Source organism: Castanea sativa, chromosome 7 (assembly GCF_040712315.1).
Source record: "Castanea sativa cultivar Marrone di Chiusa Pesio chromosome 7, ASM4071231v1".
Taxonomy (NCBI): Eukaryota; Viridiplantae; Streptophyta; class Magnoliopsida; order Fagales; family Fagaceae; genus Castanea; species Castanea sativa.
Genome location: NC_134019.1, coordinates 47,032,661 through 47,054,588, shown reverse-complemented (window position 1 = coordinate 47,054,588; position 21,928 = coordinate 47,032,661). Strand labels below are relative to the sequence as shown.

The 21,928-nt window shown below is 34.0% G+C and overlaps 2 protein-coding genes across 3 annotated transcripts; both read left to right on the top strand.

Moving 5' to 3' along the window:
- Positions 1–2,733: 2,733 nt before the first annotated feature.
- Positions 2,734–5,807, top strand: LOC142643592 (AAA-ATPase At2g18193-like). The gene is made up of 3 exons (XM_075818281.1): positions 2,734–2,884; positions 4,046–5,031; positions 5,179–5,807. Exons 2-3 carry the CDS (start codon positions 4,093–4,095, stop codon positions 5,542–5,544), a joined length of 1,305 nt encoding a protein of 434 aa, XP_075674396.1. The 5' UTR covers positions 2,734–2,884; positions 4,046–4,092; the 3' UTR covers positions 5,545–5,807.
- A 12,006-nt stretch (positions 5,808–17,813) lies between these two features.
- Positions 17,814–21,520, top strand: LOC142642475 (AAA-ATPase At3g50940-like). 2 transcript variants are annotated; one of them, XM_075816836.1, is made up of 4 exons: positions 17,814–17,953; positions 18,601–18,657; positions 19,559–20,556; positions 20,772–21,520. In XM_075816836.1, exons 3-4 carry the CDS (start codon positions 19,594–19,596, stop codon positions 21,159–21,161), a joined length of 1,353 nt encoding a protein of 450 aa, XP_075672951.1. In that variant the 5' UTR covers positions 17,814–17,953; positions 18,601–18,657; positions 19,559–19,593; the 3' UTR covers positions 21,162–21,520. The 2 variants fall into 2 exon arrangements, with proteins under 2 accessions (XP_075672951.1, XP_075672952.1); XM_075816837.1 differs by lacking the exon at positions 18,601–18,657 and having other exon boundaries at positions 17,818–17,953.
- Positions 21,521–21,928: the final 408 nt, after the last annotated feature.

Below are 21,928 nucleotides of genomic sequence, written 5' to 3'. Positions count from 1 at the left end.
GAACCAATTAAAACCAAAAGTCAATAATTAATTTGTTCTTATTTCTGATGTGAGTTAAGGTATTTCAATTCTCTTCACAAAGTGCGCCACATGACAGAACTTCATACTCTCCTGTATGAGATCTCTGCTTTTATAATAATAATAATAATAATAATAATAATAATATATATATATATATAGATGGAAAAAACTGTCAAAATATTAATTTTTTTTTTATAAAAACTTTCTTTAAATAGATTATTAATCATTTCTCTAAGGGTATCCGTTAGCATTTTCCTTTTAAAAAATTTACGATCTTTATCATGAGGTCATTTCATTTGCACATTTATTTGCTTCTTTGAAATACGGGTCATTCTATTGTGCCATTTATTTTTTGGGTATAGTACTCATCTAAATCTAAACCATTAAATCAATTGTGTTTTGATCTTGACCATTCAATTATTTTAAGTGGACACCATATAAACAAAAAATCAAAAACAAAAAAACAAATTTGAGACTCTTCTCCTACGCTTCGCTCTTCTCTCTGCTCTACTTCTACACTTCTATCTCTTCTCTCGCTTATTTCATCTCACTTCTTCTCTTCCAAACCAACCACAAGAAACCCTATGGAAGACCCACAAAAGAAAAAAAAAAGTAATTCAATTCCCTCCCCGGCCAAATTCAATATCATACTTGTATAACATGTTGATTGAATTCTAGAACCAAAGAAAATTATTTTCTTGGTGTTTTTATTTTTTGCAGTGAAGTTTTGTATATTTATGTTTTTATCGTGGTCTATGACGTGGATATGTTTAGAGATTCATATCATCAGTTTTAAATGAAACTGGAATATCAGTCATGCGTGAGCATTTCGTTTTGCACTGCTTGGATATAGTTAGCAATTGGGCATAGTTGTGGAATTTTATTCAATAACTAATAACTATTGCTGATTCCATTAACGTATATGAGTATATCTATCATGGCATGATAAATTATTTTTCATATGAATATTGTGGGACTCTGACTCATGTGGCATATACATAGTTGTTGAATTTTATTCAATAACTATTGCCGATTCCATTAACGTATATGAGTATATCTATCATGGCGTGATAAACTCTTTTTCATATGAATATTGTGGGACTCTGACTCATGTGGCATATACAAGGCCGAATAAAGGGGAGATTTTAAAACAATTTCTTTAACTTTTTTTTAAAAAAATTTGCCAAATGTATACTAAAGTATATTTATACTATAAAAAAAAAAAAAAAAAAACTAAAAGAGAGTGAAGTTGTAGAATAATCCTAATGGAATGAATTAAGAAACCGCGTAGTTCAGTTCAGATATTTTTAATTTTTTACCTCTTTTTCGCTTTCAAGTTTCAGCCACACATTTAAATCTTATGATCTACCCCAAGTTTCTCGTCAATTACCTTAGAGCATTTTCATTAACAATTGTAAATGATATATATAGGGAAAATTTAACATAAAGGCACAAAAAGTGCCTAGCAGCGGAACTTGTAAAATCTTACAATTGCAAACTTTTTTGCAATTGTGCTACAATGTCATCCTAAATGTAGGATGACGCTGTAGTAATTTAGTAAAAATTATAATATATTTTAATTAATAAAGTGGAAGAGAGAGGTGGGAGAAGAAAGTGAGAGAATTATATTAGAATATATTATATTATTTTAATAGGTAATATATATTATTTTAATGAATAGAATAAGAAAATAAAAGTTGGGATGTTGGGTGTATTGTAAAATAGTATAGTATAATTGATGAATTAGTTTTTTAAAATGATAAAATAGGATAGGATGATATTTTCCACCGTGAAACCTCTTAGCCTCGTGACTTGTGAGACATGCTCAGGAATAGTGATGCAGTTGGGTTTATAAAAAGGGATTTAATTAAGTGTAATACTATATGCATATAAAAATGCATAATTTTGTACCACAAATGTTATGTGTGATTATGATCCATGTAGGGAGTCTAAGAACACACTTTTACTACTCACAATTTGATATATGATAAATTATAGTATAAAATTATACATTTTTATGTGTTTAGCACGAGTCTTTAATTAATAGAGTTTTGAATCTTATCTACACGAAATTTCTCATCAATTAGACCATCAATAAGACAATAACCTCCCTATCAAAAATAATAAGACAATAACCTCGATTCTCAAAAATAAAATAAAAAATAAAAAAAGAAGACAATAGAGCTTTTTTTTTATTTTATCTACACGCTCAGGAATAGTGACGCAGCTTTTATTTTTTTAGGTTTTTGGGTCTATATAAAGGGATTTAATAGAGTTTTGAACCTTATCTACAGGAAGTTTCTCGTCAATTTCCTTAGCCTTTTGAGACACGCTCAGGAATAGTGACGCAACTGGGTTTATAAAAAGGGAGTAATAGAGCGAAACATGCGGAGAGTGCAAGCTGTACGAAGTGGAGGAAGGAAAATAAATAAATAAAAAACAGTGCCTTTCTCAGAGCGTAGAGCTTGTTGCGTTCTTTGGTTTCACTGAGCTTGTTACGTTATGTTTGAGATAAATAATAATAATTTTATTATTTAACTTATTTTCTTTATTACTTAATTTTTATTATTTATTTATGAGTTTTACTATATTTTTTAGTACTATACATTAGTTTAACGGCACCACACGACCTTTTCTTTTTTTTTTTTTTTTTTTTTTTTGATTTTGCTCTCTCTCTCTCTCTCTACACCCATCTCTACCCATCCACAACCCAATCCATAGCTCCGATCACAGCCCGATTCGCAGCTCCGATTCGCAGCTCTGCCGATCCACAGCACCTATCCCAGCTCCGATCCACAGCCCGATTCGCAACTCCGATCCGCAGCTTCGATCCACAACCACCGATCTCCCTAGCTCCGATCAGGCAAGACCCAACTCCGATCAAGTATCAATCTGTCTCTTTGTTGTTTGTCCATGTGGGTTTGTTTGTGTGTGGGTGTGTTTGTGTATCTGTGTGTTTTTTTTTTTTTTTGGAGCAAGTGTATGTCTGAGTTTGTTACTGAGTATCTATGTTAATTTCTCTGCGGATGTTACCGAGTTTGTTGAGTTCGTTGAGCACGGAGAAGAGAGGAAAAATGGAGTGAACGGGAAAGGAATAAAATAGCTCGTGTATGGATTTCCACATTTTTTGCTATTTATACACCCACTGATGTGGGTGTTTTTTTACATAAAATGTGTAAAAGTTGTAGTTTCTTTTATTTTAGAAGTTTTTAACTGAGCTGGTGTGGATGCTCTTACATTTTGGACCTTTTTTTTTTTTTTTTTTTTTTGAGAAGGACGTTTTGGACCTAAACTTGGACATTGCGTTCTCTACTTTATTGCAGTAGATTAAGTCTTGTGTGATTGATTTTCTTGGTTATTGCATACTCTTTTTTTTTTTTTTTTTTGCTAGGTTTATATTTAAATTTTATTAGCACATAGAAAAATTTACGGCTGATGTCCTTTTTGTGAAGTGACTCAAAACTTCCATAATTTCAACTGTTTGTATAAGCAAAACCAAGAAATACTTGAACAAAATTTCTTTTCAAATTAATTTAGAAATTAAAAAAATAAATCCTTCAAACTTTTTATATTACTTGAACAAAGTTTTTTTTTAAACTAATTTAGAAATAGATCCTTCAAACTCTTTATATATCTTTATATTCAGTGTTGATTTTGAAAATTTAATTTTTGAATTGTATAATTTTATTATATTCTTTATACTTGTCAAATTTTAAAAAGATTAAATATCAATTGCTATATCATTAAACAAATGTTAAAATTTTAAAATTTTAAAATTTTAAAATCTAAAAATAATATTTGATTTAAAAAAAATTTGATATATATATTAAGAATATAAAAAACATGAAATTCAATGGTTAGATTTTTAAATTTTAACAGTTGAATATATATATATATATATATATATATATATATATATATATATATATATATAATTTTGAAGAATTTCTCGGGGAGAAAAACTTTGTTCAAAATACTGTTCATAAAAAGTTGTCATTTGACCACATTGTTCTCATTTTTTCAGGATTTGGAAGAGTTATACAACCATACCGTCAACCCGTGTTTACTCTCATGGAGGTGCTTAAATCATTGGCACCATGGTTCACACCTGCTGTTTTGCTTGTACTAAGTCCCATGGTAGAAGATCTCATACCTTTTGCAGTCAGCAATTATCTCTTCTCACGCGCTCAAGATTATATCTTTCCTCGACTCACTGTCATCATTGAAGAGAGAGGTGATTTCATTAGCGATCAAATCTATGAAGCTGCCACAACCTACCTAAGAGAGAAGATTAATGATTCACCAAAACCAAAACGTTTCAGATGTAGAAAAACAATTAAACAAAATAAACCAATTTTTGATATTGCGAGGGAGGAAGAGGTTATTGATAACTTCAGAGATATTAGGCTCAAATGGAAGTTACGTGAAGAAAAAACTGAGCACCTCCAACTCCAACCTCTTCCTGCTAAGAAATTTTTTGAACTTACCTTTGATAAAAGATTCGAAGAGGATGTGGTAGAGTCTTATTTACCTTATGTATTGAATCGTGCTGAGGAAATACAAAGAGAAGAAAAGGTGATAAAGCTTTATAGCCTTGATTGTATCCCTGATATGCCTGTTCTAACTGGTCGAGAATGGGGTTCTACTATTCTTGAACATCCAGCTACATTTGATAAGTTGGCAATGAGCCCAGAGCTGAAGAGGAGTCTCAAAGATGATCTTGACAGGTTTGTTAATAGAAAGGAGTGGTACAAGAAAGTTGGCAGAGCATGGAAGCGAGGGTATTTGATTTACGGCCCTCCAGGTACAGGTAAATCATCCTTGATTGCTGCCATGGCTAATCACCTCAAGTTTGATATCTATTTTTTGGACATTTCAAATATAGTGTCAGATTCAATGTTGAGAAAAATATTGCTTTCAATATCTAATCGTTCAATGATAGTAATTGAGGATATAGATTGTGCACAGTTGGAAAAAAGAGGGGAAGAAAAAAAGATTTCTTACTATAAGGTATGCATTCTTTATTCTCTTAAAACCTATTTGCAGATAAAGTTTAGTATGTTATTTGCTTCACCAGTACTATCACACTAACAGTTGCAAATGACATTATCTTATGATTTACTCTTAATAATATTTACCATCATGTTATTTTTTCAGTTCACACTTTCAGGTTTATTGAATGTCATGGATGGATTATGGTCGAGCTGTGGAGATGAGCGAATTATTGTGCTCACCACCAATAATAAGGACCAACTTGACCGGCTTGATCCTGCTTTGTTTCGCCCAGGCCGCATAGATGTGCACGTGCCCATGTCATATTGCACCATGGATGTGTTCAAGATGTTGGCTTCTACTTATCTTGATGTCAATGAAGATCACAGACTCTATGGACAGATTAAAGGATTGTTAGCGAATGCAGAGGTTACCCCAGCTGAAATTGCTGAGGAATTTTCAAGGACTGAAGATCCCGATGCTGCTCTTGAAGCAGTTGTCGAAGTTCTCAAGCAAAAAACCAGCTCTTGAAGCAGTTGCCCAGCTAGCTATTTCCGAAAGATGGAGTCTAGTGATTTTAGAGGGTGACTCAAAAATTTGCTTTGATTCTATTGTGGGCAAGTTCTCGTCCGTAGATTGGTCGATATCATGATCAGCGTTGATTGAAAATATTCGTAGTTTAGCTGTGTCGTTTGTTGCTTGCTCTTTTTGTTGGATCAATAGAAGTTGTAATGGCGCAGCTCATGCTGCCGCCAAGCTAGCTTTAGTTTCTTCCTCTCCTTTTTGTTGTAAATATAGCTGTTAGAAATACTAAATTCAATAGTATTGTATTTCTCATTGAAAGAATATACATGAGTGCCTTTATATAGGAGGCATATGAGTGCAGTACAAGTAAATATGAGTATAGTACAAGTAAGAGTGCTAAACAAGTAAACTAGTTTGGGCCTAAAGCCCACAACACTATACATGTTAACAGCCCCCCTCAAACTCAAGGTGGATGTGAGACCAACTTGAGGTTGTCAACCAAAATACGAAGGCGTTCCTTAGGATGTGACTTGGTGAAGATATCTGCAAGTTGATCTGTAGAGGAGACTGAGATTAGCTTAAGAGCACCATGGACAAGATGATAACGGATAAAATGACAATCGATCTCGATGTGTTTAGTCCGTTTATGGAAGACATCATTGTGAGCAATATGAATGGCACTCTTGTTGTCACAATAAAGAGGAGTAGCAGAGGATGTAGACACACCTAAGTCTTTGAGAAGCCATCGTAGCCAAAGAAGCTCAGATGTGGTATCAGCAAGGGCACGATATTCTGCTTCAGTACTAGAACGGGCCACATGAGTTTGTTTCTTACTTCGCCAAGAAATCAGAGAAGAACCAAGAAGAAAGCAATAACCAGTGGTGGACCTGCGATCAGTGGAATCTCCTGTCCAATCGACATCAGAAAATGCACGGAGAACAAGAGGAGACCGAGCAGAGTAGAAAAGACCATGGAAGAGAGTACCTTTTAGGTACCGAAGAATGCGCAGAACAGCAGCATAGTGAGTCGATCGTGGAGCAGACAGATACTGACTCACCTAGTGAACAGCATAGGAAATGTCTGGACGACTAACAGTAAGATAAACTAGGCTGCCAACTAAGCGTCTGTAAAGAGAGGGATTAGACAATGGTTTCCCCCCTGAGGGAGTCAGATGCGCATTAAGCTCGACTGAAGTGTCAACAGTCTTGCTATCAGTGAGTCCAGCTCTAGACAAGAGTTCAGAGGTATACTTGGCTTGAGTAATGTAAAGTCCATCTGTAGAATGAGTGATTTCAAGACCCAAGAAGTAGCTGAGATGTCCTAGATCTTTCATCTCAAACTGCTGACTGAGAAAATTCTTGAGTTCTTGAATGCCACTGAAGTCATCACCAGTTATGATCATATCATCCACATACAGGAGAAGTAAAATAGTGCCTTTGTCAGTGCGACGAAGAAATAAGGCAGAATCATAATGACTGGCCATGTAACCCAAACGAGAGATGGTAGAGCTGAACTTGGCAAACCAAGCACGTGGAGCTTGTTTAACGCCATAAAGTGCACGTCGAAGGTGACAAACCTTGTTTGATTCAACAGAGAGACCAGGAGGAGGTTGCATATAAACTTCTTCACTCAAATCCCCATTAAGGAATGCATTTTTGACATCCATCTGGAAAAGATCCCATTTACTGGCAGCAGCAACAGCTAAGAGGGCACGAACAGATGAGATACGAGCAACCAGAGCAAAGGTCTCTTCATAATCAATCCCATACTCCTGTGTAAAACCTTTTGCAACAAGACGATCTTTGTAGCGCTCAATGGACCCATCAGAGCGAGTCTTAATCTTGTGGATCCACTTACAACCAACCACAGATTTCCCAGGGGGGAGAGTGACCAAGTCCCAAGTATGGCGGCTGCTACAGGTCCGGAACCTAAGGACGATGTCTGGAAGACTTGAAGGTTCAACGGCGAAAGGCTGTGGCAGTTGTTGTGACAGCGGAAGCAATACTGAGAATGGAGTTACACCAATAAAGACAAGACTGCTAAGAAAAAGTTAGAGCAGTGGCTCTGATACCATGTTAGAAATACTGAATTCAATAGTATTGTATTTATCACTGAAAGAATATACATGAGTGCCTTTATATAGGAGGCATATGAGTGCAGTACAAGTAAATATGAGTATAGTACAAGTAAGAGTGCTATACAAGTAAGAGTGTTAAACAAGTAAACTAGTTTGGGCCTAAAGCCCGCAACACTATACATGTTAACAATAGCAATCTTCCGTCTGCTTTACAGTCAGCTTGTAAGGTTGATTGCTCCTCTCTTGTTTTTCCAGTTTTAGTTTAATAGAATATCGCAACTTATCAAAAAAAAAAAACCAGACCTGAGAATGCAATAAACAATTAAACATGCGATGGGTTTATGGATATTATTCATGGGAGGGTATGGCTATGTATGGAATGCATAATTATTAAATCTAGCTCAGACATTGAGCTTCTTTTTTTTCTTTTTTTTTTCAATCAATTGTCTATCACGGCTAGAAGCTTGGCAGGTACTAGAAAATTATTAAGTACTCTCGGAGTACTATAAATGTGTACTTCTTGCTCTCATGTGAATGGTGGGTTATACTATGAATTTAATTAGTGAGACCCACCATTCATGTAGGAGAAGAGAGTATGCATTTATGATATTCCGAGAGTACACAATAATTTTCCACAAGCACTACTCTTTCCCGTGTGAAGAGTTGGGCACGTGGCTATCTCTCCACCTTTCATTTGGTTTGTAATTTTTTTTTAAACTTATTTGATTTGATTGTTTCATTTATTTACATGTGATTCAGTCCTTTCTTACACAGCATATGGACAGTAAAATCCCACCAATTCTCACAAATTTATTTACTGCTTTTGTACTGTCAATGTAAATGTAATTGTAGGTTAAAAAATGCACAAAACACATTGTATATATTTATAAAAAAAGTGTATAATATTATACATATTTACACGAAAGTGTACAATATTATAAGTATTTATTTAATTTATAATGTAAATCTTACTTTGATAGTATATTATAAATAAATTATTTTTTTTTTATTATTATTTTTTTTAACAATTGATAATATAGCGTTAATTTTTGAAACACTATAATGAAAGTTGTGATATCAAAAATACTTTTGAAAGATGGTCTTTAAATTTATTTGGTTTATTTTAGTCAAATTTTCATTTATACTAATTTAATATATTTATTTATATTTTAAATAATTATTAAATTAATTAATACATTATCACTGTTGAACCTCAATCTGACCTCAAAAACTTTGAACCTCTTCTTTTAACAGTTTGATAAATGATCCGGGTTTCAAAACCATGAATTTAACAATCTCCCACTTGGATGGCATAAGTCATCCAACCAAAAATATTAAACGTGAGCATCTCCAAATTCAACCTAGTCCATAATACGTTTGCAAGTACCTACTCATATCAACAATACATCGACAGAATGCATAAAACATAATCAAGTGCTTACCAACACGCGACAAAGTTATTAGAATGCAAGTGTGGCACATAATTAACATAAAAATGTCATCAATTCACTTAGTTCCACAAGAAGTCCTTCGAGACATAACCTAAATGTCTCGCATTATAATACTTAGATTATCTCAAAATCTTTAAGTGTCTACCCAAGACACAAACTAAACGAGGCTAGGTCAAAATGCCTCTCACGCAATGTAGTGCTTAATCCAAAATAACACAATGTATTGTTCGAGCATTGCCATAAATATACATGGTCGTGCACACCACAACAACACATGGCAAACATAATGCATTATATTGTTGAGAATGATATTAATCAATATGGTCGCAACCAAATGCCATAACAAAAAAACAAAAGAAGGCTCCCACTAACCCAGTATATCATGAGACTTAAATAGTCACATACTGGTCACGTGGTTTGCAATTCAGCTTAATACAATAGAAGACTCCATTAATCCCATGAGTCACAAGCTCTTGAAAATTTTAGAACTAATTAAAGCCTTTAGTTAGTAAGTCCTTCAAAATTATTTTATATCAACGCACATGTTGTATGCCGTGTGCGTGGGTTGGGCTTGAGCTGTACGTCGAAACAAAATGTTTTATCTCTAAAACCTAAGATTGGTTTAGGGCCTAATCTGATTGAAATTGGCTTAAGGAAAATGTTTGTTTATGATTTTCACTGGATGCACATGAATGATTGAATTGTTTTTTATATTGAATGATGAACATGTACAGTTGCTAGTCTAGTGATATATTTTTATAATCAATAGGTTTATGTTAATGCTAGAATTAAAGTATTTCATTTACTAGTTGACATCCTTTAATGAAATTTATTCCTAATGGGATTAGGATTTTGTTTTCAAGGGTTTCTAGCATTATTATGGTTCTTGATCTATATCTCGAAACCCTTAATGTTTGATCTATAAATCTTTATTTTAAAAATCAAAAAGTGTTTTTTTTTTATGGAAAACAATAATTTTTTATTATTAAAATTCATTTTTTTTTTCCACATAGAAAAAGGAATTCTAAAGTGATTAACTTTTAAAGTCCTTAAATGTTGTGAACATTTATTAATCAAGATCTAACTAAGAGGCCTAATAAGATCAAAGATTTAGTTAAATAGAACTTTAAGAAACATTCTAATTAGATTGGAAATGTTGTATGATTAAAAGTTGTATGATTAAAAGTCCTTGATTTGTTTTAATTAGAAGTTTTTAATGAGATTAAATCTCTAATTAAAACTTATATATATTCTAATGAGAATAGAATCCTTTATTAAGTAAGTTAAGGATAGAGTTCTTTATAACTAACTAATATGTAGCCCCGTAAATATGCATAGGTACAATTTAAAAAAAAAATAACAATTATATTATTCAAATTAAACTTTTTTTTGAGATGTTCAAATTATATATGGTATTAACTTACACTTTTTTTTAAAAACCATACATTTCTAAAATATGTAATAGTTTCTCACTTGTGTGTAATTTAGAATTTAATTAGTTTTAAACTTTTCAATTTTGCACCCAATAATTCACATGTCACAAAAATTAAAAATTTAGATCAACACGTGACAAAAAATTTGAGTTATTGATTGTACAAAAACTCAATGGATACCTCATCATCTGGATAGGACCTATAAAGAGGAGAAAAACTTACTACACCAGGAACAAACTAATGACGACATTCTCTTCTTGGCTTCCAACTATGGAGCTAATCATTTAGAGTACTATTAAAATTTGATGGATAGATGTTGTTGGAGGCAATAAATGCAATGGTCAGTGACTCAATTGAGAAGGTTGTATTATATTATTATGCACAGAGTTTGATGTGAGAGTGAGACCATATTTTCCAAGGCTCTCTCCACAGCTACTCCTTTCTCTATTGATCCAATGATCAGTTTTACATGCTTGGATTTTTTAGATTTGAAAAATCAGACCTGAACTTAGCTCAAATTTCAAGGACTAAAAGTATAACATTTTACCATATTTGTTTTCCTTTTCGCATCGTTTTCTCTGGCTTGTTTTGGTTTCATTTTCAAAAATGAAAAAACGTGCATAGAAAAGCGCATCAAGAAGCATGCTATGTTTGTAAATCACTCCATCGTCTACCCTCTAAATACTGATTACTATCTTAAATATTTATAATTTATTTAATAATATAAAATTTTTAATAGAAAAAAAATGTGAAAAAAAATTTACCCAGTACTTTATTTCTTGAAAGTAAAGTACCATACAAAAAGAAAAGAAAAAAAAAAGATAAAGATAAATTTTTCTTGAAAGTAAAGTACCATACAAAAAGGAAAAGAAAAAGAAAATAAAGATAAATTTTTCCACAATATATACTTTAAATACTAATTACTATCTTAAATATTTATAATTTACTTAATAATGCAAAATTTAGTTGCACATTATTTTAACCTTTTTGAGGATAAACAGCAAACACAAAGGTTTAACCTTTGATGTACACAATTGTGAAGGTGGATTAGACTTTGTAGGTTTTGAGCTACACGTGAGTGAGAGAGTTCAGACTTGGGTCATAAATCATAATAGCTGGGCTTGGGCCTGGGCTTTTTGTCTATTTTGTGAAGGTAATCATTTGTTTCTAAAGAATTACACTTGTTTGGTCTAATTGTCAAACTCAACCCATATCAATAACTAATAGTAAAAATAAGTTACTATAAGTTATTGGGTAATAGTTTAAAAACTTAATGAAAAATGTTTTAAAAACTTAATAGAAGCTTAGAGCACCACATGGCAGGAATTTATGCATTTTCACATGAAGTTTCTGCTTTTATATATACTAGCCTCATTACACGTGTGATGAGAGTTTTTGTTTTTTTAGTGGGTGTAGCAAAAAAAAAAAAAAAATTCTATGCTTTTTTATTTTATATATATAATTCTTATTTTGAAAATTTAATTTATAAGTGAATAAATAAATTTGAAAATCAATATGAGAGTGACCTCATTTTTTAGGTAATATTTTAGTGGAAGTTAGGGTTATATTTTTACCAGATTGTCATTTAGTTTTATCTATACTTAAACATAAGGATGTAAAGATATTTTAGAACAAAAAAATCCGGTCCAAACAAAGGAAGCCTCTTAAATAGTAGTTGTAAGGACACAATTCAAATTCCCAAACCACGACTAGGAGGAAAATGGGCTTGAAAGGCCTTTCTTCACAATGAATTTGTAGAGGATGGGTTTATAATTTAGATTTTAAGGATGGCTTTAGACAATCACAAAAAGAACGGGCTTTGGGCCCAATGGAACAAAACAAAGAATCGTTTGCAAAGAGTAATATTGAGAATTCCTCCTCGGACTGTTTCCGAGGACAGTTTCTAATAGTATTTCTCAAGTGTGGATACAAATAATGTTTATCATACACTTTTTCTTTCTCAAAAGGCCTCCTTTACGGCTTCGGAATGTTCTTTTGAGGACCTCCGAGGAAGTTGCCTCCTCGGCACTACAGTTGGATTGACCCTTAAATGATGACATATGAAGTTTGGATCAACCCCAGGGGCCTCATACGCGTTCCAAGCGAACACATCCATATTTTTCTTTAAAAATAAAATCAGCTCTGTCTTCTCTTCCTGTGGCAATTGAACTCCAACCTGGAAGAACTTTTCAGGATCATTGTCTATGATAATTTTCTCCAATTCTTCACATACTGCCTCATCTACCTCGGCTATGGGAAGAGACTTTGATTGCTATGCTTCACCGATAGCCGAGGACGGGGAGTCTGGTTCTGGTCGACGCAAAATTGCAGCCGTGACACACTGTCGAGCCACGGACTGGCTCCCAAGTAACTCCACCACCTGGTCTCCAGAATGAAATTTGATTTTGACATGCAAGGTTGAGGAAACAGCCCCTAACGCATGCAGCCAAGGTCTTGCCACAATAGCCGTATAGGGAGAATAAGCATCGACCACGATGAAATCTACGTCTACCACCTCCGGACCTGATTGCACAGGCAGTCTAATCTGTCCCTTTGGAACGACAGCTCTCCCTTCGAAGCTTATCAAGGGTGAGTCATATGGCATAAGATCTTCAACTCTTAACTTCAAGCCTCTAAATAGGTCAGGGTACATGATATCTGCACCACTACCTTGATCAACCATTACCCTCTTTACATCATAGTTCCCTATTCTGAGGGTTACCACTAAGGCATCATCATGAGGCTGGATGGTCCCCATCTTGTCCTCTTCAGAGAAACTTAGGACTGGCAGGATACTTGCCTTAATCCTCTTCGGCTGATCCCGTGACTCCTCGGCAAATGTTCGAGCAACTGACATTACCCTGAAAGGAGCTGAGCCAGTCCTACCAGGTGCTGCAAAAATGACATTGATAGTACCTAGAGGAGGTCTGGATGAAGGACCATCGTGGTTTGCCACTCCTGATTGGTTTCCTCGCCCGTTGGGTTGGTACAGAAACTGCTTCAGCTTTCCCTCTTTAACCAATTGTTCCAGATGATTCCACAAAGTGCGACAGTCCTCGGTGGTGTGACCTCTCTCCTGGTGATAATGGCAGTGGAGATTTTGGTTGCGTCTCAAAGGGTCTCCTGCCATTTTATTCGGCCATTTGAAAAAAGGCTCATGCCTTATTTTCTCCAACAGCTGCTGCACCGGCTCCCTGAAGACGGTGTTGACCACTTGTGGGGGTATGTGACCAGCCTGCCTGGAAAAATCCCGCGTAGGCCTGTTGTTGTTGTATCGGTCCGACCTGAAATCTCTCCTTTCTTGTGGGATAACCTTCGCCTTGCCTTTTCCCTGCTGCTGATCTTCCTCAACCCTTTTGTACTCGTCGATGCGATCCATCAGTCGACGTACGCTTCTTACAGGCTTCTTCGTCAAGGATTTTCTCAAGTCATGCTCCGTTGGTAGGCCGACCTTGAAGGTCCTTATGGCTACATCGTCAAAGTCTCCGTCGATTTCGTTGAACATTTCCCAATATCGGTCCGAATACGTTTTCAGGGTTTCCCCTTCCCTCATGGCCATGGATAGTAAAGAATCCAATGGACGAGGAACTCTACTGCACGTGATAAAGCGAGAACCGAATGCTCTAGTAAGCTCTTTGAAAGAATCAATGGAGCCTGCCCTTAAGCCGTCAAACCATCTCATGGCTACGGGCCCTAGGCTAGAAGGAAAAATCTTGCATAACAAAGTTTCATTCCTGGAATGCACTGCCATTCTCTGGCTGAAATGACTTACGTGCTCCACAGGATCCGTCCGACCATTGTAAAGAGTGAAGGCCGGTTGTGTAAAGCGCCGAGGTAACCTCCCTTCCTCCAATCTGCGCGCGAAGGGTGATCTGGAGATTTGGTGTAACGCTCTTCCCATTGCGTCATTTCCCAAGCCCCTAGGGGGGTAGTCTCTGCCACGCCTTCCATGCAGATTGTCTTCCTCGGAAGAGACATATTCACCTGGGGGAGTTCTGGATCTCCGCTCGTAATTGTCATCCTCGGATCCTTCTGAAGAGGGGTCAGAGACCGGAGGAGTTCTCCTTCTCCTCTCGTGACGCAGTCTCCTTTTTAGGCCGTCAATCTCTTTCTGCATGGCCCTGGCATTCCTCTCATAAGGAACTCTACTTCCTCCTTGCGAATGACTATCACTTCTGATGGTGTGTGTAGTATGTACACTTCCTTCTCGGTTCTCTCCATGATCAGGACGTAAGGAGTGATCCTCACGCTGGGAGCCAACGGACTCTGCACTGCGTGGTGGTTCCGATCCTACCATGATGCCCTAAACTTCCTTAAAAACTAAATCCCCACAGACGGCGCCAATTGTAAGGACACAATTCAAATTCCCAAACCACGACTAGGAGGAAAATGGGCTTGAAAGGCCTTTCTTCACAATGAATTTGTAGAGGATGGGTTTATAATTTAGATTTTAAGGATGGCTTTAGACAATCACAAAAAGAACGGGCTTTGGGCCCAATGGAACAAAACAAAGAATCGTTTGCAAAGAGTAATATTGAGAATTCCTCCTCGGACTGTTTCCGAGGACAGTTTCTAATAGTATTTCTCAAGTGTGGATACAAATAATGTTTATCATACACTTTTTCTTTCTCAAAAGGCCTCCTTCTTTTCTTCGTATGCCTTCCCTCCTATTTATACTCCTCCTCTTCTCTTCATCATCTTCCACTTTATGGCCGCGACCCTCCTTTTTTGGATACTTGTCCCATCCATTCTTCCCTAAAGCCCGCTGGGATTTGGGACCAAGTTCCAAGCTCTATGCTCAGGTCCCATCCTTCCATCTCTATTGTCAGCGTATCAATTACAGGGTCTTTAATATATGGGCGGTGGTAGCAGCTTTACTTTAGACATTCCATCGCTCTTTCTGCTGTCCTCCACGTATACTGTGTATCCTCGGCTTAACATTCCGAGGACAAATCTACTCCTCGGACGGTATGGGACACTTAAACACTCCACGATCATTTTGATGTTTTCGGATTTGGGTTTCTAGCCCAAAAGACCTTGTTGGGCCGTCCATTATAAATTACTGGGCCCAATACCCCTACAGTAGTATAGATATATCGATTTGATTTGATTGCTTCATTTATTTACATGTGATTCAGTCATTTCTTATACAGCATGCGTACGGTAAAATCCCACCAATTCCCACAAATTTATTTACTGTCTTTGCACTGTCAATGTAAATGTAATTATTGATTAAAAATGCACAAAACACATTTTATATATTTATAAAAATTGTATAATATTATGCATATTTACATGAAAGTGTACAATATTGTAAGTATTTATTCAATTTATAATGTAAATCTTGCTTTGATAGTATATTATAAATAAATAATTTTCTTTTTTTTTTCTTTTTATTATTATTATTTTGTTTAACAATTGATAATACAGCGTTAAATTTTGAAACACTATGATGAAAGCCGTGATATCAAAAATACATTTGAAAGATGGTATTTATATTTATTTGGTTTATTTTAGTTAAATTTTCATTTATACTAATTTAACATATTTATTTATACTTTAAATAATTATTAAATTAATTATGACATCATCACGGTCGAACCTCGATTCTACCTCAAAAACTTTAAACCTCTTCCTTTAACAGTTCAATGAACGGTCCGAGTTTCAAAATCATGAATACAACAGTCTCCCACTTGGACGGCATAAGTCATCCAACCAAAAATATTAGACGTGAGCGTCTCCAAATTCAACCTAGTGCGTAATATGTTTGCAAGTACCTACTCATATCAACAATACTGTCAATACATCGACAAAATGCATAAAACATAATCAAGTGCTTACCAACACACGACAAAGTTATTAGAATGCAAGTGTGGCACATAAATAACATAAAATGTCATCAATTCACTTAGGGTGTGTTTGGTTGAGGTAAAAACAGGTAGAATGAAAAATAAGAAAAGAAAAATAGAGTGAAAAATCTATTTAGTTGAGAAAAGAAAATAAAAGAGATAGTTAATATGGGAGAATTATGAAACCACACACTGAATTATGAAACCGCTCATTCAGTTTAGATATTTTTAATTTTCTACCTCTTTTTTGCTTTTAAGTTTCAGCCACACATTTGAATCTAATGATCTACCCGAAGTTTCTCATCAATTACCTTAGCCTTGTGACTTGTGAGACACGCTCAGGAATTGACGCAGCTGGGTTCTATAAAAAGGAGGAAGGAAAAAACAGTGCGTTTTTCAGAGCAGAGGGTACAGGCTGTCGGAAGAGGAGGAAGAAAAAAAAAAAAAATAGTGCCTTTTGCAGAGCGGAGACTTTGTTGCGGTCTTGGTTTCCAGTGATGTGCAGTGTAAGAAATGTCTACCATTGCGGCTTCAACAGAAATAAAAAGAAGAAGGTGGAAACCCAGACATTGGGAAGCGCAAAACGCGCTTTCCAAACGTACAGAATTATGAAACCGCTGGTTTAGTTAAATATTTGTAATTTTTTACCTCGTTTTTGCTTTTAAGTTTCAGCCACACAATTGAGTCTTATGATCTACACGAAGTTTCTCGGCAATTACCATAGCCTTTTCACTTGTGACGCGGCTGTTTAGATAGAACATATTTTACTAAAATTGAAAATTAAAAATTAAAAATATTATAATAAAATAATTTTTAAATATGTAAATAGTACTGTAAAACTTATTTTTAATGAAAAAATTATTAAAAATGAAATTTATGAGACCCACAAATAATGTATTTGTACATTATTTAAGACTGAAAAGTCAATACATGCTGCTGGTTAAAAAAAAAAAAAAAAAAAAAAAAAAAAGCAAAAACGCGGACTTTAACGCACTGGATCCAAACGTCCTTTTTAACAGAAAAAAAAGGAGGCGGAAACCCAGACATTGGGAAGCGCAAAACGCGCTTCCGAAATGTACAGAATTATGAAACCGCTGGTTTAGTCTAGATATTTGTAATTTTTTACCTCGTTTTTGCTTTTAAGTTTCAGCCACACAATTGATATAACTTATTGTTAAAAATTGAAAACTGAAAATATTATAACAAAATAATTTTTAAATATGTAAATAATACTACAGAACCTACTTTTAATAAAAAATTGTTAAAAAAATACATATACAATACGCGCACTGCACACTTGTTCCCCATAGCAGCGGAAAAAAAAAAAACACCAAAACGTGTACGCAGCAATTTTAAGCTGCATCCAAACGCCTTCTTATCATCTGCACGAAGTTTCTCGTCAATTACCTTAGCCTTTTCACTTGAGACACGCTCAGGAATAGTGACCAGGCTGGTCTATAAAAAGGGTAAGGGGATTTAATAGAGCGAACCATGCGGAGAGTGCAAGCTGCACTAAGAGGAGGAAGAAAAAAAATAAAAATAAACAGTGCCTTTTTCAGAGCGGAGAGCTTGCTGCGTTCTTGGTTTCACTGAGTTTCTAGAGAGGTATGAGATAAGTAATAATTATTTTATTATTTAACGATTTTTTAACTATATAATTATTATTATTATTTATTATAAGTTATGCTGTATTTTTTGGTATTATAAATTGGTTTAAGGGCACCAGACGCCCTTATTGTATTTTTCAAATTTGTCGTGAACTTACGTTTTGGACGTAAAATTGGACATTGCATTCTCTATTTTATTTCAGTAAATTAAGTCTTAAAAAAGATTTTCATGGTTATTGCATATTTTTTTAATTTATTTTATTTTTGGCTAGAGTTATATTTAAATTTTATTAGCACATAGGTGGAGATTTATTTCAAAAAATTTACGGCTGATGTCCTTTTTGTGAAGTGACTCAAAACGTCCATACTTTTAAATGTTTGTCTAAGCGAAACTAAGAAATACTTGAACAATTTTTTTTTTTCAAATTAATTTAGAAATTAAATAAATCATTCAAACTTTTTATATTACTTGAACAAAGTTTATTTTTTAAACTAATTTAGAAATTTAGAAATAGATCCTTCAAACTCTTTATATAAAAATATATTAAACATAAATTTTAAAAATTTAATTGTTGAATTGCATAATTTTATTATTTCTTTATACTTCTAAATTTTTTAAAAATTAAATATTAATTGGCGAATCAGATTCGGACGGTTGCTGCTCCTTCTCAGATCCTTTGTTATATTACTCTGCCTTAACCGGTTAGCCCTATGACTTCTGCTCTTTTTTTTTTTTATGAACTGTGGTGTGTTGACTGCTGTGTTTGTGAGTTGTGGCTTTATACGCTGAGTCTCTCAACTACTGTGTAATTTTGTGGCTTTTTGTGTTGACCGGTTTCAGTGTTTGACTGTTTGTAACTCTTTTTTGTTTTGGTTTTATCTACAAAAAAAAAATAAAGGGACCACTAGGACAGTAGTAATATATATATATATATATATATATATATATATATATATATATATTAGTAATATATAAGAATTTGTGAACGGTGTCTTTGTCTTTTTGTGTGGCTAATATTAATAATACATATAAATTTATGCTTGTTTATTTGTAATTATTTTGGTTTTAGATTTTTTTTCTTGTTATTGAGAATTTCTTATTTTTAGTTAGTGGATAGAATTACGAAATATGAAAATAATAATTTTTTAAAAATATTTGTAGATCATAAAAAAAAATTTTGTTTTAAGCTTTGGGCCTCTCAGGTTCAAATTTTGGTTCTCTGTAATTTTTCATGTTATGAAACAAATATTAAAATTTTAAGTTGGTGTAATCTAAAAATAACATCTGATTAAGTTCGAATTTGGTTCTCTGTCAATTGTCCTGTCATATTATTAAACAAATGTTAAAATTTTAAGTTTTTGTAATCTAAAAATAACATTTAATTTAAATAAAATTTAATATACATATTAAGAATATAAAGACCATAGACCATGAAATTCAATGATGAAATTTTTTAAATTTAATCGTTAAATATATATATATATATATATATATATATATATATAAATAAAAGTTTGAAGAATTTCTCATGGAGAAAAACTTTGTTCAGAATACTGTTCATAAAAAAGTTGTCATTTGACCACATTGTTCTCATTTTTTCAGGATTTGGAAGAGGTATACAACCATACCCTCATACCATGTTTACTCTCATGGAGGTGCTTAAATCATTGGCACCATGGTTCACAGCTGCTATTGTGGTTGTACTAAGTCCCATGGTAAAAGATCACATACCAGTTGTAGTCAGCAATTATCTTTTCTCAATCTATGAAGATTATTTCTATTCTCGACTCACTTTCACCAATATTGAAGAGTATGGTGATATCACTCGCGATCAAATCTATGAAGCTGCCACAATCTACCTAAGAAAGAAGATTAATGATTCAGCAGAAGCAAAACGTTTCATATGTAGAAAAACATTGAAACAAAATAAACCAATTTGTGATATTGCGAGGGAGGATGCGGTTATTGATAACTTCAGAGGCATTAGGCTCGAATGGAAGTTACGTGAAGAAAAAACTGGGTACCAAAACCAACTCCAACCTCCTCCTGATAAGAATTTTTTTCAGCTTACCTTTGATAAGAGATTCAAAAAGGATGTGGTAGAGTCTTATTTACCTTATGTAATAGATCGTGCTGAGAAAATACAAAGAGAAGAACAGGGGATTAGGCTTTATAGCCCTAATTGTTACCCTGGTATGCCTCTTAGAACTGGTCAAGAATGGAGTTGTGCTATTCTTCAACATCCAGCTACATTTGATAAGTTGGCAATGAGCCCAGAGCGGAAGAGGAATCTCAAAGAGGATCTTGACAGGTTTGTTCAAAGAAAGGAATGGTACAAGAAAGTTGGCAGAGCATGGAAACGAGGGTATTTGATTTACGGCCCTCCAGGTACCGGTAAATCAACCTTGATTGCTGCCATGGCTAATCACCTCAAGTTTGATATCTATTTTTTCGACATTTCAAATGTAACGTCAGATTCAATGTTGAGACAAATATTGCTTACAATTTCTAATCGTTCAATGATAGTTATTGAGGATATAGATTGTGCACAGTTGGCAAAAAGAGGGGAAGAAAAAAAGGATCCTGGCAAATACTATAAGGTTTGCATTCTTTGTTCTCTAAAAACCTAGTTGCAAATACTCCAATATACATGAACTATGAAGTTAACTAGCCAGAATATATATATATGACAACTTGTCAAAAAATAAAGTTTAGTATATTATTTGCTTCACCAGTACTATTAAACAAACAGTTGCAAATGATATTATCTTATGATTTACTCTTAATAATGTTTACTATCATGTTATTTTTTCAGTACACACTTTCAGGTTTCTTGAATGCCATGGATGGATTATGGTCGAGCTGTGGAGAAGAGCAAATTATTGTGTTCACCACCAATCATAAGGACCTACTTGACCGGCATGATCCTGCTTTGTTTCGCCCAGGCCGCATAGATATGCACGTGCCCATGTCATATTGCACCATGGATGCGTTCAAGATGTTGGCTTCTACTTATCTTGATTTCAAAGAAGACCACAGACTCTATGGACAGATTGAAGGATTGTTTGCGAATGCAGAGGTTACCCCAGCTGAAATTGCTGAGGAATTTTCAAGGACTGAAGATACCGATGCTGCTCTTAAAGCAATTGTCGAAGTTCTCAATCTCAAGCAAAAAACCGAAGTTGAGAATGCAATAGACGTGTGATGGGTTTATGGATATTATATATGGGAGGGTATCTGGGTATGGCTATTTATGGAATACATAATTATTAAATCTAGTCAGGCATTGACCTAATCTATATATTAGTCTATCATGTAGTATATGTTCGAATTTACCAAAAGCCAGGTTTTTTTCTGTCAATGAGTTGTCTATCACTATGGCATTGGCTGGCAGGCACTGCTCTTTCCATATGCAGAGTTGGACACGTGGCTACCTCTCTGCCTTTCATTTAGTGTGTAATTTTTTTTTTAAATTACTAGGAAATTGCGTACAATGAATAATATTGTAATGTGTTATGTAAATTTTTGAAAAATGTTATATATATTATAGTATATTTATTATAAGACTTTGTTATTAATGAATTTATCATGAAAAATAACAATTATAAATTGTACACATATCTATTATAATTATTTTATTTAATTAATAAATAATAATTAAAACAACTTTAGAGTAATATTGTATAACAAAAGTTGATCAAAGCATATTAATTCTTTCTAAATTATTGATTTTTATTATATGACGTAATAAAAAGCTTCATTACGATTTTTTTTTTTTTGTTTCTTCAATGCTTTATTGTTATGGTATGATGACTCTCTTAAAACTTGTTGAGTTTTGAGATTTCGTCACTTTTTTTTTTTTTTTTGTATCATTGTGTTAATCCCTATTAAATTGGTACAAGGAGATTCTTGATTGGATTTTACTAAGTTTGAACTTTGTCACTAAGATTTTTCTTAGGTATTTGTATTCAT

Bases quoted from the DNA above. Each gene is read 5' to 3' on its own strand.
- LOC142643592 (XM_075818281.1), top strand. From the start codon at position 4,093: ATGGAGGTGCTTAAATCATTGGCACCATGGTTCACACCTGCTGTTTTG. The intron at 5,032-5,178 runs GTATGCATTCTT...TTATTTTTTCAG, and splicing joins AAAAGATTTCTTACTATAAG to TTCACACTTTCAGGTTTATT.
- LOC142642475 (XM_075816836.1), top strand. From the start codon at position 19,594: ATGTTTACTCTCATGGAGGTGCTTAAATCATTGGCACCATGGTTCACA. The intron at 20,557-20,771 runs GTTTGCATTCTT...TTATTTTTTCAG, and splicing joins ATCCTGGCAAATACTATAAG to TACACACTTTCAGGTTTCTT.